The following is a 16,293-nucleotide window of genomic DNA, read 5'->3' on the forward strand; positions in this document are numbered from 1 at the left end:
TTTTGTCATCTGACACACGAAGCGCTGTGCTAACCGCATGCTGTTGATAACATCCTAGTCCTCTTTTCTTGCTTCCCAAAAGCGGGGCGCATCCCTACGTGGGATTTAACAACCTCTATAACCAAGAGACCTGCCCGCTTGTCCGCCAACGCGTCTTCTTGTTTTTATTGTCTTGTCAGTGCATTATTTTATGTTGCCACATATCATTGACCCCCTGTACGTCTGCGCATGTGCGTAATTGCTTGTACATATTCTTCGCATTTAAAAAAAATTGTGTGTATGCACTGTTAAATAAAGAGAACGAAGTGCGCTACGAGCGCAGCCAGCGGGAGCTCGCTCCACGAGCGCGGCTCTCGCGGCAGTAGGTTGTAGCCATCTTGGATAGCCGGACGTCTGGTCTCTTCGTTCCCTTTCGCTACACAATTCTCTGGTGCCGAAAACCCCCAGCCGTCCGGTCCCGCCGACTCGCGCCATGGAATCGCTTAGTCGCCGCCGGGGAGTTCTTCGCGCCACCGTCACGAAGAAGATGACGGCACTCGACGCGCTCCTGCAGAACCCGGCGGCACCGACCCTCGAATTTCAGACGCTGCTGGACATAATTCTCGACAAGCAGCGAGCATTGCACGAACTGGACAGCCAGATTCAGGCGACTCTCAGAGAAGACGAATTTGACGCCGACGTTTTGGATGCTATTGATTACGACCAGCGCATCTGCGCCCTTCACACACGCGTGCGCTCCGTCACGAGCCCGGCCCCTTCAGCCAGCGCAGCTACAGATGAGTCTGGTGAGCCTTACGGGAGCGCACCTTCTCAGCCTCGACCGGGCACCCCTCAGACAACGCAGGGGAACCGCTTCGCCGCACTCCCGAAGCTCCAGATACCGAACTTCTCGGGAGACCGACGCGACTGGCAAGGGTTCTGGGACCAGTTCGAGTCAAGCATCAATTCGAACGCGACTTTGCCACGCATCGAGAAGTTTAAGTACCTTCTCTCGTACTTGACTGGTCCCGCCAAGGACGCGATCGAGGGCATTAAGCTGGCCGACGACAATTACGACGGCTGCGCCTACTCTATTTTAACCGCAGAACTCTTTAAGCTCTTCGTTCCGCCGTCCATACGCAGAAGCAATACAAAGAAAATGCGGAGCGCATGTACCCACGGGGGGAGGGGGGTTCGCCAGGAATCAGTTGTAAATAGGACTAAGGCGGCCGCTACCCTTAAATGCAAATTTTAATGTTAAGCATTCCAATGACGACACAGCATATAACCACAAGCGAGCATTTGCGAAAAACTCCGAAGTAGAGACTTCAACAAAAGAATGAGCTTTTTGGACAGGGAAAGAATAAAAGCTAACAGCGCAAGCGCCTAGTCTCCTATATGTATCCAGGCTTGCGCGTGGGTCTGCGCCGCGGGGTAGACTCGCAAGAAGAATACAAAGAATACCGAGCGCACTTGCCATTCAGCATTTCAGCAACCGCCGTCACCGACACAACGACTGTCGCCAGTTCCTGACGTCACTCTCTCCGCGTTGCTAATGGCAAACACCTGCGCTGATAAAACACAGAAAGGTCACGGCGGCGGCAGCAGAACTCTCTCCGACTCTGTTTCGCCCACGTTTGTGATGGGGCGACCAAAGAAAATACCGAAGCCCAGGAAAGCGACGGCCTATCAGGAAGCGCGCCGCACTGCCATGCGGGGGTGCAGTCGCACAGAAGACCAAGAAGTAAAAGAACTTGTAGTGCAGGCCTTCAACGGTGAGTGAGCGCTCGACGAAGACATTGAGGTGCCGTACGATGAAGAGTACAAACACTGAAGCGGGCACTGTGCAAATAAAAAACTTATATGCTTACTTTGCGTTTGATTTGATCTGCTCACGAGCGCCATATATGCACACAAGGTATATGGTTCTCGGCAACTAAAATGGCGCTCGTCGGTTTTAGTTTGTGAGGGGAACACAGCCGTGCTGTGACATGAGGCTCGCACTGTTGTGCAAGCGGGCTCTGAAATGCAGAACCCTTTAGGGGCTCGCCTTAGTGCGTCGTAGGTCGTCGTAGCCTTCATTGTCACGCACGTTCAATGTCAAGCGACTACCGAAATCAGGTGGCGAGGAAAAATTACGGCCATAAGTAGAACCCCACGGTGTAACCGTAACGGTGTACCACAGAAGCTCCGAAAAAAAGGCCCTTTATATGTCCATAACTCTTCGAAACTGGTGAACCGTGGCGCATTTCATACATAATCCAGCTATTTACCGCAAAAAAAACTTCCGGTAGATTGAAGGACAAATACATGTAATCGACCGGCAGTTCCCGCATTGATATAGTTATTGACGCACGTTGGGTTGGGTTTCACAATAGTAAGAGTAAAAAATGGCCGCCAGAAACGGTCTGTTCCAAACTGCGCAGCAAGGCGCCTGAACGCGCGACATGAAAACAAAAAAAGAAAGAACAGAACTCCCGCTCGCGCTGTTCCAGGCAGGGGCGCGCGAGCACTGCGAAAACGGGAAATTTTAATTATATTGGACAAACCTCCGCTCAATTTATCAATATATAAGTAAGACAGGAAGGCGAAGTGTGATGGGTAGCAGCAGGCAGCCGGTAACGGCACCGCAGCCCATTATTGCGAATTGCTGCTCTGCACTTTCGACAGCTTGCACGTTGAGTGGAACGGCTTCAATTTTTTTATCCCGTCCCACTGCGCGCTCGTTTTTCCTAAGATGCTATACAAACTCACCCCACACAGTTTTACTTGATGTATATGTGCAGAAAAAAAATGAAATTATTTTTAGCCAAGGAGTGCTGCGGACACTCTTGCTTGCCGATTGTTTGAGATGCTCCTGATAATATCGAGTTAAGGAAAGGATAACATTTCGCATTGTGACCAGCGCACCATCTAGACTTCTGTGTGCCCTTGCTTTATTTATCTGTAGTAGAGGTGTAAAAAGCTTCGAATCAACCAACGCTTTTTACATCGATCTTCCGTATCCATAGGTATAACCAATTATCTGACTTAAGTAAAATAAAATTCCTCAGGGCCCTTGGGTCTGCTTACATGGTGTCAAGGCAAGAAACTGGCGACACCAAATACCTTCTTTGCTGCCACGTCGTTATAGCGTTTTTTCTTTGCTTTCGTTTTTTTTTTGTTCTGGCGTAATTACTTCCCCAAATTTGTTTTCTGCCCCCCGCACGGGGCACCTTAATCAATCTTGATAACGGCGTTGGCGACACCGCGGACCCCGAGCCCCCATACTCACGCTGCAACCAACCGTGGTAATGAGTTTTAAGGTGAAGGGTAGAAACCTCAAACGGTGGCCGTCGGTGCCCAGGTCAAGCTCCGGCGGAGTGGCTCCCTGTCGGTTTACCCGGCAAGCAGCTCCGGGACCTCTCCAGCTATTAGGGTAAGGCTGACGAAGAAAGTAACCCCAGCCCCTGCTTCTATACTATGATATTTGGCATTTTCTAACCCCCCCCCCCCCAAAAAAAAGTGATCGGTCCCTAAAAAGGGGCCGCACCGAAGTATCCTTTCCTACTTTGTCTTCAAACTCTATTCGAAAGCCCGACAATTTCTCGCACTTTTTGTTAATGAAATCTCTGGATAAATCAAAACTCATTACTTCCCAGCCTGTCTTTCTCATTTCCAAGTTTCTTGAAAGCCTTGTAGGCAAATCGTACAAGGCTAAAAAGCTCACAACCGGAGAAGTCCTAATTGAAGTCCAAAACAAACAACAATCCTGTAACCTCTTGAGGCAAACGCGCATGGTCGATGTTGACCTAAAGATCACGCCCCATCGCAGCCTCAATAGCGGCCAGGGTGTGATCTCTGATAGAGATCTAATAAAGGAGTCTGAAGCAGATCTGCTCGACGGCCTTCGTGATCAGGGCGTGACAGCAGTGCGGCGAATCACGATACGCCGAAACGACCAAATAACACCTACTAAACACATAATCTTGACGTTTGACCGCTGAACACTTCCTGAGTCCTTCAACGCAGGCTTCATGAGATGTCCGGTCCGACCCTACGTGACAAACCCACGCCGCTGCTTCAAGTGTCAGCGGTTTGGGCACGGCACAACCTCTTGCCGTGGTAAACCGACGTGCGCAAAATATGCAGCCCACGATCACCTAACCGACAAATGCGAATCCGAGAGCTTCACAGGTGCGAACTGCCAGGGACCGCACGCTGCCTATTCTAGGAGCTGTGAGAAATTCAAACAAGAAAAACAGATCATTGCCTTGAACGTAAACGAGAACATCACCTTCCCAGAGGCGCGAAAGAGGTTCGCCTCTTTCCCCCTGGGGAGGCACACCAACGTGGCTCGCCGGGGGGCGCAGCGGCGTCTAGTCTCGGCTGGGACCCATTACCGCGAGTCCGACCTGGTCCCGCTCCCGCCTCCCATCGAGTTGCCTCTGCTAGCCCAACCCACCACCACACCGCCTGCGCAGTCAGCAGTGGCTGTGGTGGCAACCACGTCCGCTGGGGATGCTGCTGCATCCACTGGTTCCTCTCCACCGACCAGAAGCACACGCGAGGGCAGGGTGGAGATGGCGACAGAGAAAAGCGTAGCAGTTCCCACCACCGCCGCACTGCCTGTGCCACCCGGGGTGCTCCTGACGCCTTGGGTGGTCGCGGCTCAAACGAAGGGCACCAGAAAGGGTGCCAAGTCCGGGGGGTCCGGTACGCCGGGTACCCCTTCCAAATCTGATGATGAGATGGATGTGGGACATTTCCTGTCTGCTTTGCAGAGGAAAGAGCGGGTCCCTCCATCTTTACCTGCTGAGAAGGTGAAAAAAACCCTCCCAAGAGTGCAAGCCCCGAAAGACTTTACGTAAATAGTCACACTCCAGTAACTCTAACGCATCATAATGGGAAGAGAAAAGAAGGTTCAATGGAACTGCAGAGGCCTTCTGAATAAACTTGACGATGTGTATGAGATTCTGCATGCCAATCAGACAAGTTTAATGTGTGTCCAGGACACACATCTGAATTCTAAGCACACACATTTCTTGAATGCTTACCTGGTATACAGAACGGACACGGTTGGCTGCACACACTCTTCTGGCGGTGGGGCCATAATCGCCCGTAAATCATCAGCATGCCACCCTGTCAACTTGAACACCATCCTTGAGGCTGTAGCCATCCGCACAATAATATTTATTAGGTTGATAACGGTATGCTCCATTTACATACCTCCTGATCTTGCACTTTCGAGCTCTGACTTTGAGGCGCTGCTCGACTAGCTGCCCGAACCATAAATTCTAACAGGCGACCTTAATTCACACAATTCTCTTTGGGGCTGTTCTCGCATGGATGCCCGAGGTCGCCTGATAGAGAAGTTTTTAACATACTTTGGAGCATGCCTTTTCAACAAGAAACAGCCTACATGTTATAACATAGGACACAACACATAGTCATATCTTGATTTGGATATTGGCTCCGCAGTTCTCTTTCCTTGTCTTGAGTGGAGCGGGGGTACGGACCCTAATGGTAGTGACCACTACCCCACCTCTCTAACATATATAGATAAAGGTCTATGCAGTCCATCTTCCCAAACCAGGTTCGATGAAGCAAGAGCTAACTGGAAGACATTTACAGAGACATCCAAAGTACACTCCACATCCATAGGACACCTAATCAGGGAAGAAGCTACCCAACTCCTCAAGGCGCACATCCTCGACGCCGCCGAAAAGTCCATTCCCAACGCCTCTGGTGCTCAGAGCAACCCCAGAAGGCCGTGGTGGAATAACGACTGTAGGCGGGCGCGAGACGCCCAGAACAAGGCGTGGGAAATCCTTCGTCGGTACCCCACGTCGGGTAACCACATTTTGTTCAAGCGCGCCAAGGCGTTAAGAAAACGTGTGCGCCGTGAGGCAAAACGGGAGAGTTGGCACACCTTCTTGACATCCATAAACTATCACACAGACACACACAAAGTCTGGACCCGAATACGAAAACTAAAGGGACAACATACAAACAGCCTGCCCCTCGTTAGTACAACAGGGGACACACTGGAAGACTAGGCTAACAGTCTTGCACAACAATTCAAACACGTGTCCAGTTCAGCACACTACACAAACACTTTCATGAAACACAAAACATCTGCAGAAAAAAAGCCCTTACAAGACAAAGAGAAATCAAAAACTTCGTACAACTCTGAATTCACACTTTCTGAGTTGAGGGCTGCCCTTAGCACGTGCAAACCTTCAGCTCCAGGCGCAGATAAGATTACATACACCATAATACAGCACCTACAACCAGACACTCATGCAACACTCTCACACCTATACAATAAAATATGGCTTTCTGGGCACATTTCACGCTCTTGGAGTTAGACCATAGTAGTGGCTTTCCTAAAGGACGGGAAAGACCCTTCCTCTCGTGCCAGTTTTAGTCCCATTGCCCTGACAAGCTGCCTGTGTAAGCTCTTCGAGAAGATGATAAACCGAAGACTCGTGTACTTCATAGACTACAACGCTCTTCTCGAGAGCAGCCAGGCAGGTTTTAGTTCGGGGCGATCTACCAGCGATAAACTCGTTGCGTTAGAGTCATATATTAAAGATGCTTTCCTCCACAAGCAGTATTGGAAGACAGTATTCTTTGATCTTGAAAAGGCGTACGATACTGCTTGGCGGTACGGCATCTTCAGTGATTTGAAGTCCTTTGGCATGTCGGGTAACATGATGAACACGCTTGCCAGTTACCTGTCCGAAATAATGTTTCACGTGCGAGTTGGAATGCACTCTCTAGGGTTCAGGTGCAGGAAAATGGCGTGCCGCAAGGTGGACTTTTGAGTTGCACTTTGTTTATTGCAAAAATGAATTCTCTTCGGAAGGCACTGCCACCATCGATTTCCTGTTCAGTCTATGTAGACGACGTTCAACTCTCCTTCAAATCGTGTAACTTCTCTATCTGTGAGCGCAAGTACTGCTTGGCGTGAACAAGCTAGCCAGTTGGCAGATAGCAACGGTTTTAAATTTATTCCAAGAAAACGCACGTGTGTTTTGTTTTCCAAGAGGTGTGGCATTCGGTCGGATCCAGACATTCAACTCCACGTTGTCTCTATTCCTGTCAAAAACGAGCACAAGTTTTTAGGTATTATCTTTGACGAAAAGCTCACATTCATCCCACACATAAAACTACTAAAACATAGATGCTTAAAAACACTGTTTATTCTGATGGTTCTCTCGTACATTTATTTTGGTGCTGACAAACAACTTCTTTTATATATTTTTACCAGCCTAATAGGTTCACGATTGGACTAGGGTAGCGTTGTCTACGGATCAGCCAATAAAACATCCCTCAGAATGCTGGACCCAGTGCTCCATCTGGGGCTCCGCCTGCGTGTGGCGCCTTCCGGACTAGTCCAGTTGAAAGCCTGTGTGTAGAGTGCAACAAATGAAACCTACAACGTAAGCGAGCATACAAAGATTTCCTTTACGCTTTTAAAATTTCATCCATGCTTATTAGAGTTTGGGTTTGGGCTAGTTGGTAGCGATAAACCATGACTTAGTGTAGCGCCAACAAAACGACAAGGACAAAGGGGGCGACAGGTACAAGCGCTTGTACCCGTCGCCCTCTTTGTCCTTGTCGTTTTGTTGGTGCTACACGAAGTCATGGTTCATCCATGCCTCACCATCCTTCTAAATAAGTTTTTATCATACATTCATGACTGAACTCCTTTTAAATAAACCATCGTTCTCTGCACCCTTCTCTTACAAAGTTAGAGAGGAAGCGTCAGAGCTTTCTGTCTCCTTTTTAAACACCATCCAAACTTCAGTAACAGATTTTATAGCACCATGGCATCTCGGCCCTCTATCATGCGACACATCTTTCACACATGTAGATAAAAACCGAGCTCCCACACGTGAAATTCTGCAGCACTTCTTGTATTTGCAGCAGAAGTATGAATGTTCTGAATTTTATACGGACGCCTCTAAAACTGCCACCTCTGTGTCCTGCGCGGCGCATGGGCCCGGCCTTAATGTCATTAGAACTCCCAATAGTAATACTCGTATCTTTATGGCAGAGGCTTACGGTGTACCTGTTGCTACTCCTATACTTCAAAGCCACATCCCACAATCCATTATCTATACAGATTCTCTCAGTTTTGTGCGGGCATTGTCGTCAACGAAGTCTTCCCAAAACCACGTTGTCAATCTGATAGTCAAGGGTATTATGTCTGTGTATGTCCACAAATTTGAACTGGTCCCTTGCTCGGTCCGTGGCCACTGTGGTATAGCCGGGAACGAAGCTGTGGATCGAATGGCTGCTGCTGCTACAGGCAGGAATACAGTAGACATAACCACATTACCCTACACCGACGTGAAACCACACATCAGACAACAACTTCGCAAAACATGGCAAACACACTGCAGTGAACAAGCAGACAAGTTACACGTAATAAAACCACACTTGGGACCGTACACCACCGACACACGCAATAGATACACTGAGGTCGCCTCGGCTAGATTACGGATACGGGCACACACATGCAACGGACTCGCACCTTCTCACTGGATCTCCAGGACCTCTGTGCAGCAGGTGCGGAGAGACCCTATCCGTCATCCACATCTTCATACAATGTAAGGCACTCGATATTGCACGACGCAAACACTTCCCACAACTACACACGTGACATATTCCACCACACCCGTCATACTTCTTAGGAGACGATACCATGTTTTCGGTTGAACGCACCGTTAAGTTCCCATCAGAAGTTCACTGCTTACAACTCATCTCATACCACCCATAGTGTTACCTCTGGTTCTATACACCAGCCACCTGATGTATCTTTTAATCATTCTTGTTCTTCACCCTGGCCTTTTACACCAGCCGTGCTTATAGTCTTTAACTGATTTTATTCGTGTTCCCTCCTCATCAAATAACTTTGTGTTTGGCGTTCTTTGCACATGTCGGCCTTGCGCCATTAAACTCAAACCATCATCATGGTTTTCTGCCAATGGCGTGTTCACGTCCCATTCATAGCTTTTGCTTCTTCGTCACATGGCGCCACTGCAGGCACTCGTGCTTGCCGATTGTTTGAGATGCTCCTGATAATATCGAGTTTAGGAAACAATAACATTTCGCATCGTGACCATCGTAAAATCTAGACTTCTGTGTGCCCTTGCTTCATTTTTCTGTAGTAGAGGTGTCAAAAGCTCCGAATCAACCACCGCTCTTTACATCGCTCTTCCACTTCCTGAAGTATTACAAATATCTGACGTCTGTAAAATCAAATTCTTCAGGGCCCTTGTGTCTGCTTACATGGTGTCAAGGCAAGAAACTGGCGACACTAAAACCTTCTTTGCTGCCATGTCGTTATAGCGTTTTTCTTTGCTTTCGTGTTTTGTCTTCTGGTGGTAGTTACCTCCTCAAATTTGTTTTCTGCCAATGCTGTGTTCCCGACCATTTATAGCTTTCGCTTCTTCGTCACATGGCGCCAATTCCGTGAGAATCAGACTGGCACATGCCACAGGTTGCGTAGGACCAGGGTTCTGTGCTCCTATGTGCACGTGTTCTGGTCATGTGCACTCACTTGCGGTTGTAACGCGGCAAGCACTATTCTGCAACTTTATGTTTCATAATTGCAGTTTTGTAAATTTTGCGAAGCGAGTGCACTGCCCCTCAAAGCTACCGATTCCGGCTTTATACCCCAAGTGTGTATGTGGAACGCCGCCCATATTGTCTGTCGCGTTAACAGCGGTTTTCCGATGGGGGGCAGTAGGGAGGCCTTTGGAGTGTCTTCAGTTCTCTATATAGCTCGCATCGAGAGCTAAGAGTTCCGAGATCATCCGCAATTTCGTAATTCGGATTCATGCGGGAAAGCCACCCGTCGCCCGTGCAGGAGCCGCACAGGCCGCGGATCAGCCGTCATGCGGGGTGCAGCACCGCAGAAATCGGCGTTCTATTTCACGCTCAATCTTCATAACATTTATGCCGCATTTTATATGCGATATATTAAATCAAACTTCTCGACATTATTTGGCACCTCGGTTCTCTTAAGATTCTTTCCATTGCGTCAACAATATGGGCGGTGTATGGAGTTTGTTACATAAGGGGTGGGAGGGGGGTACCGGGTATATATATTATATTCGCAACACCGATAAAATGTTCGTCTAATTTTTAATAAAAAATATGGCTGGCATAAAACGCGACCAAGGCCCAAGTTTGAGCGCAAATGAATTAGCCCGGTTTGTTTTCCAAAATTTAAATTAACCTTTTAACGACGCTAGCTCTGGCAGTCGACGTACACTTCAAAATAAACAGCAGTCTAAAGTATGTACTTCGTGCCAGGCAACGTGGATCACAAGGACGTGTTTATTCCCGGCGCGTCCTTGCATGAGTGTCTCTACCAATGCTTAAAGGGGTCCTGAAATACCTTCCGCCGATGCATGGATGTACATGCACCCAAATAAAGCAATGTATTTGCAATCTCCTCCCGCAAGAATTTTGTTAAAGCGATGAGTATTAGCTGAGAAATCGTAAATCAAAAACCGCGCATTATCGTCGTTCCGAGTTTCCTCCTCCTTTCGACTTACTCTCCGCTGTTGACGGCCCGCGAGCCTTGCCTCCCATGATGCTGCGCTCCGCAGCGGTGACGTACTTCCGCTATTGCGCTGCTCCGACCGTCGTCTGCTACGGGCAAGCTTTGTTGACACCATGAATCCCGCACGCACTCCGCTCAAGGCTGGAAAAGCGAACGAAAAATCTGGCCGCATGTATGTGGCGGCCTGGCCTTGCCCTTTCGCGGTGTGCGTTGCTGGCGGCACATGACTTTTTATCGGCGGCGAACTCGCAGCCGCACGGGGAGGGTCGTGCGCTCGTTCCCTTGATGCACCGCGCACTGTTTATCCAAAAAGCGCCGTATCAGATGTGGCCCCGCTGGTGCCGGGTCTTATTTTGCGGCGGTGGTAATTCCCGCCGGCACAACGTGAAAAAGACATTTTGAACCGATACAGAACCCGTGCACAAAACGCTTCAATCATGTGACCAGTTCAGCTTGGGGCGACGCGTGGTGGAGAGCGGCAACGTTGGCAAAACAAAACATTCTCCGCCGCGGCTCTGAGCTTTCTAGCGCTGGAGAGAGCGCCATTTCTTTGACAATCTCAAACATCGGTTGCCTTGGCAACAAGGCACAAACCGCTCCAGAAGTCAGTTACGGTTCCGTGATCCCGGTTCAGCTTGGGGCCCCACCTCGCGACATGTGGGCACTGCAGACGTACCACCCACTCCTATTGGGAAGTGCGAGATGCGTTTGGCATTACAGGAGGCGATGGTGTGTGTGTTGTGGACGCCTTTGTTTCGCGATGAAATGCGACGTTGTGCTTCTGCGGGTGGATAGTTCTTCCCATGGTCTGGATAATCTTTCTCGAGCGACGTACGACTCAACCTCGCATGGGGTATGTGCAGTGTGCGTGGCTAAAAGCCATCGGCTTGTGCGCCACAGTTAAGTTACTTGCTGTTCATCCCCGCAAACCGCGCGCGAGGTGAGTACCGAATTTACGACGGGCAGGAGGCAACCCATCCTCTGTCAATCGTGGTTCAGACTTTCAATGCATGTTGTGACGTTGTATTCGTTAGAAACGCATCTCTGGATTGTTTTGAAGCTGAATAAAATGTATGCGTCAAACCCGGGCATTCGGCTCAGGGCGTTCTCTGCGATTGCACGAAAGAAGTGCCACGGGGCTTGAACGCTTTCTTTATGGAACGTACTCAGGTAAGAGAATATCCATGCCGTGTTATGGCCGTGTTGCATTAAATACAAACGGTTAAGCGTTTGTTTTACACTTGTTTCGTTTGTCGTGAAATGCCCAAGCACTCCGGCACTCCGCTGGCAGATCAGCCGGCGAGCCGACGCTGAGCAGACGACTCATCCATTTGCCGGAAGTGCGTGAAAAAGCCGCCCAATAGCAGGATGTCTAGCTCATGACGAACATCTGGGAATCGATGATGTAGACATGTCAAGATGGCGGAATCCAAAAACACGAAGGAAAGGGTGAGAAAAAAACGACAAACTTTGCAACAAAAGTGTGAGCTTTCCGCTGCGCGTAAAAGAGTAATACTTGGCACAGAGGACGTTGACGACCCAATCTAACGGTTGCGCTAGTTCATTTAGTGTGCTCAAAATGCCTTTCAGGGCCCCTTTAAAAGCCCCTTAGTCGCCGTAGGATGTCTTAAAACTATTTTCTGTGTGCTTTAATTGTCATGCTCCCAGGCACGCAACACTGACATTCCGCTACACAAAAGGAAATAAACTATACGGCATCACACACGAAACAACAGACGCGCTCGAAACCACACCCCACGCCACTGCACGCCGGATCCCTATGCTCTTCATCGATTGGGTGATGGGCATCCGCATGTGCCGCGTGGCCGCACAAACAAGGCGCAGCGCTGCCTTCGCCTTGTATGCAAAAGGCCGTATAGAGGCCTTTTTTGCACGTCTTTATAGTACCATAGATACGTTATCACGGCTGCGTCTGGACAGTGTCCGGACAAATCTTATGGGTCTGCTATCTCGCATAAAGAAGCTTCAGGCGTATTCGCCGGCACGCGACTGACCGTGGATGACCTGAGAAACTGCGCATCCCAGGGGCCCTTGCGAACGTTGTACAAACCTTGCAAATTGTGTCGCATAATTTTCCGCAACAGGCGCTGCCCGTCGGACAGTACTTCGGACGGAAGCACGCGGTAAGGCTAGCGAGCGCATAAGGGCAGGGAGGAGCAGCAGGACAGTACCTGCGTCGAAGTTTTTATCTAACGCAATAGGCAATGTAATACAGACGGAGTTGGTATTTGCCACGAAGAAATCAGCAACGACGACAAAAACTTCCGTACAACGCCGTTGAAGCGCGGAGATAGCACATTTGCTAGAGTACAAGGCTGGTACTGAGCAGACCCGTGTTCATATCCCAAGAAATCACGCATGTGTTTTATGTTTCTTTGCTCTTTTTGGCGGTTACCATTTTCTTGATGAGCCCACAACAGCAGCTGTGCTTTCTTGCGGAATGGGGCCCTTAAGGCTATTGTTTTAATACCTAATGGGCTAAATATAAGGAACTAAATTGAAAGTATGTAGTAAAACGTTTTGCGCCTGTGTTTTTCTCTAGTATTTTGCATTGTAGTTGAGGAAAACCCACTGTAGCCGCTGCGTAAGCCTTCCTCGGAGCAGCGTTTCTTCTTTACCGTTACGTTAACCTGAATGCATGTGATTACAGTTTCTAACCTGTTAATGTCACCTGCCGAGTAGTCCAAATGGATTTTTAAAGAGATGTCCTATTTCAGACTGTACGGAAGCCCGATGACCCAAAATGTATTGAGACGAAGTACTTACGCGTCGTCAATAGGGACCATAAAGCCTCACTATTCACCACGAAAGGCCGCACCTACACCCTGGGTATCAAGTACGCTGAAGCTGAAGTGAATCGTCCTTACTCGTGTAAGACTGACAATAATCCAGTGAGAAGTACACGCTTCTTCTTTGACGCTGCCGGTAAGTCACTTGAGAAGGCCTTTTTTCTTCAAATAATTAGGCAGAAATAATTCTTTCTGCGTATCTTTCTTTTCATTGTGCTTATGATATTGCACTGCCCGTTTTTCATCGTTATCGTCATCATCATGATTATCACCGCCTGCTTGTGTCGACTTCAGTACGAAAGGCTCGCCCAAAGATCTCCAGCTACGTTTATGGAATGCTAGCTGAGTCCATTCTCTCCCCCCAAATATCCGCCGCACATCTCTCCATCGAGTCTGTGGGCGACCTCTATTGCGGTATAGGTCTATTTGGGACCACTCTGTTAAACGGATGGTCCACCAGTTGTCCCTGAAGCGCATAACGTGGCCCACCCATGCCCATTTCCTTCTTTCAATTTGAACTACGATGTCTTCCATCTTAGTCTTTCCCCTAATCTACGCGGCTAGAGTCTTATGCCTCAGCATGTCCCCTAGCACTCTCTTTTTCATAGCCTGTTGTGCCGATCTAAGTTTTCTTTCAAGTCGTTTAGAAAGACTCCAAGTTTCTGCCTCGTACGTCATTACTGGAAGAACACCGTCAATAAATACTAGCTTCTTGAGGGAGAGGGGCAGCTTATAGGTTGGGATGTCTTAATTCTCACTGCAACAAGCTCAACCCATGCTAATTGTAAGGGTAATTTCTTTTTAATGGTTTGAATCAGCAGATATGATTTGCCAAGCTACACATGCTCGCCTACTATATCCAACAACTCGTTACCTATACTAAATTTTCGTGTTTTGGCATGCTGATTGAACATTACCTTCGATTTTTTTTGTGTTTGATTAAAAACATGCTGCAATACTTATAGAGCACAAATTGGAAAGCATGCACTGCAAATCCTTTCTGCTTTGACTGAACAGGACAATGGTATCTGAGAACCTTAGGTGGGTGAGATATTCCCCGTTATCCCGCATCTTTCAAAACGCTGCTGCGCATGCGCATGTCGCCGGCAGAGGAGGCAAGAAACAGTCTGACAGAGTCGGCCGGTCTGCTCTGCGGTGACACCACTGCTGTCTGCGGCTGTAACTGAGCCCGTGTAGTGAAAGCATGCGACCGGGTTCGGCCCCCTAGGAGAAAACAGGATGCAGTGCGCTTTGCAAATGCAACTGTGATGCAAACCATAACATCAACGGTGAAAGGTTTGTTTCTAGCGACACACGCAAACCCAGAAGTGGGAGTTAACAGATCAGGAGCTGCCCGCCACGGCACCATGAATGAACGCCCCATTCTGCGTCCCGTCTTAGTCACACCAGGAATCTACACCACCAGTGACAACAACCTGCTGCCACTCTAAATCCTGAGATCATCAGTGATATTACTTCGACGACGATACGCACACCCCGACCAAGGGAAAGTAGCCAAGCAGGACCAGCTGGCTGACGAAGGCGGCCAGTAGGCCGCGACAACGCTCGGGCCATGACGAATGTTCCTCTATTTTGTTAGTTCGTAGAGCGTAATAAACGTCGTAAGGTCTATGAGACAACGTACCTTCACACAATGTATGCGATCCCTATTTCGTGGCTACCGACGCTTTGCTGACTTCACTGACTTCGAAGCTCAATATGCGTACACAGCTGGCACGCTTGTAGAAAATGTAAGGCACGTTAAGTCCGTAAGGAGAGTTACTCAACTTAATTTAGCAAGCGAAGAATCAAAACCAGCTGATGTTTCTATCGTAAAGCGAAAAACAATAGTACGAAGAGCACATTCTCTTTCGACGGGTGAACTCGCGACCTGCTTGCGAGAAAATTTTGCGATCGTATTTCTTGGCCTAATAACTAACACAGTCAATGGGTTTTAGGTATTCGTGCAGAGGGGCGGGGGGGGGGGGGAGGGAGAGATCCACAGTCGGTTAGTGTACAAGCGCTATTCAAATAATGATCAGGCTCCGTGTCAGCAGTACTATTAAAAAACCTGTTCAGCCAGGTGCAAAACATAAGTTAAGCCTCCACTTTGTGTCCGCGCCATTCTAGTGAGGTCCCTTGCTGCGCCGTAGCCGAGTGGTCTAGAGCGTCAGAAACACCGAACCCCTCGAATTTGGTGGTGCGAATCCTTTAGGTTTAAGAGCTTTTTGTTTTGTCCTCACATGATTGCGGAAAGTGATGATTTTTTTCTCGTTGTGATCGGCACTGCTGCAAAATGTATGGGTCCAAATGACGAGGAGCTTGCGATTTCAGCAGAAATGTTTTTCCTGTGTAGCAATTTTTTGTCCCATGATATTTCCAAGGTTTAAAAGAAATAAACCAATACCAACTTTTCAAACTGACAGTTCTTCTAAACAAGAAAGTGTAATCGTGCGACTATGATGAACCTGCGCGGTTACAAATAAAAATGCACCACAAAAAATCAGTTTTCAGAGTATGTTGCTTTGGACTTCGGTTGGTTCGGTTGCTTTCGACTTCGCTTTATTCGGTCAAAATGCTCACAAAAGTAACCTGCACATGCATTTATGCTCGTTGTGATAACAAACAGAAAAAAAGAACGGTGGAATTGAACATATCTGCAGCCACATATAATTTTTTGAATCGCGGAAATCCACATACCAGCCTCAAGGAAGGATTTTTTATAAAGGCCATTTTAGGTGTCTGCGTTTATGCTGCTGTTTGACACAGTATCATGTTCCCCTTCTCTACCTTTTACGAGCTAGAAAAAACTAAATGGCGTGAGAAAATTCTTTCCACAGCCTCCGATTGCCACCCTCCGGTAGTCCCACTTCCAGAACCGCTGCAAAACTAAAAGTGCGTTGAAAGCGTACGTCTTCCAGCATAGTTATTACTTTTGTA

The 16,293-nt window shown here is 48.4% G+C and overlaps 1 protein-coding gene across 2 annotated transcripts in view; it reads left to right on the top strand.

Annotated features, from left to right (window-relative positions):
* Positions 1-16,293, top strand: part of LOC144169204 (uncharacterized) — a 215,640-nt gene that overhangs the window by 20,648 nt on the left and 178,699 nt on the right. Inside the window, exon 3 of one of the 2 annotated variants that reach the window (XM_077698246.1) lies at positions 13,282-13,489. The exons of the other annotated variant lie outside the window; for it this stretch is intronic. Within the exon in view, the coding sequence (XP_077554372.1) occupies positions 13,282-13,489 (208 nt within the window). The remainder of the gene's footprint in view (positions 1-13,281; positions 13,490-16,293) is intronic. 2 annotated transcript variants of the gene reach the window in all.

This window comes from Haemaphysalis longicornis, unplaced genomic scaffold, assembly GCF_048455015.1.
Source record: "Haemaphysalis longicornis isolate Haplotype H1 unplaced genomic scaffold, Haemaphysalis longicornis Haplotype H1 scaffold_2, whole genome shotgun sequence".
Lineage (NCBI taxonomy): Eukaryota > Metazoa > Arthropoda > Arachnida > Ixodida > Ixodidae > Haemaphysalis > Haemaphysalis longicornis.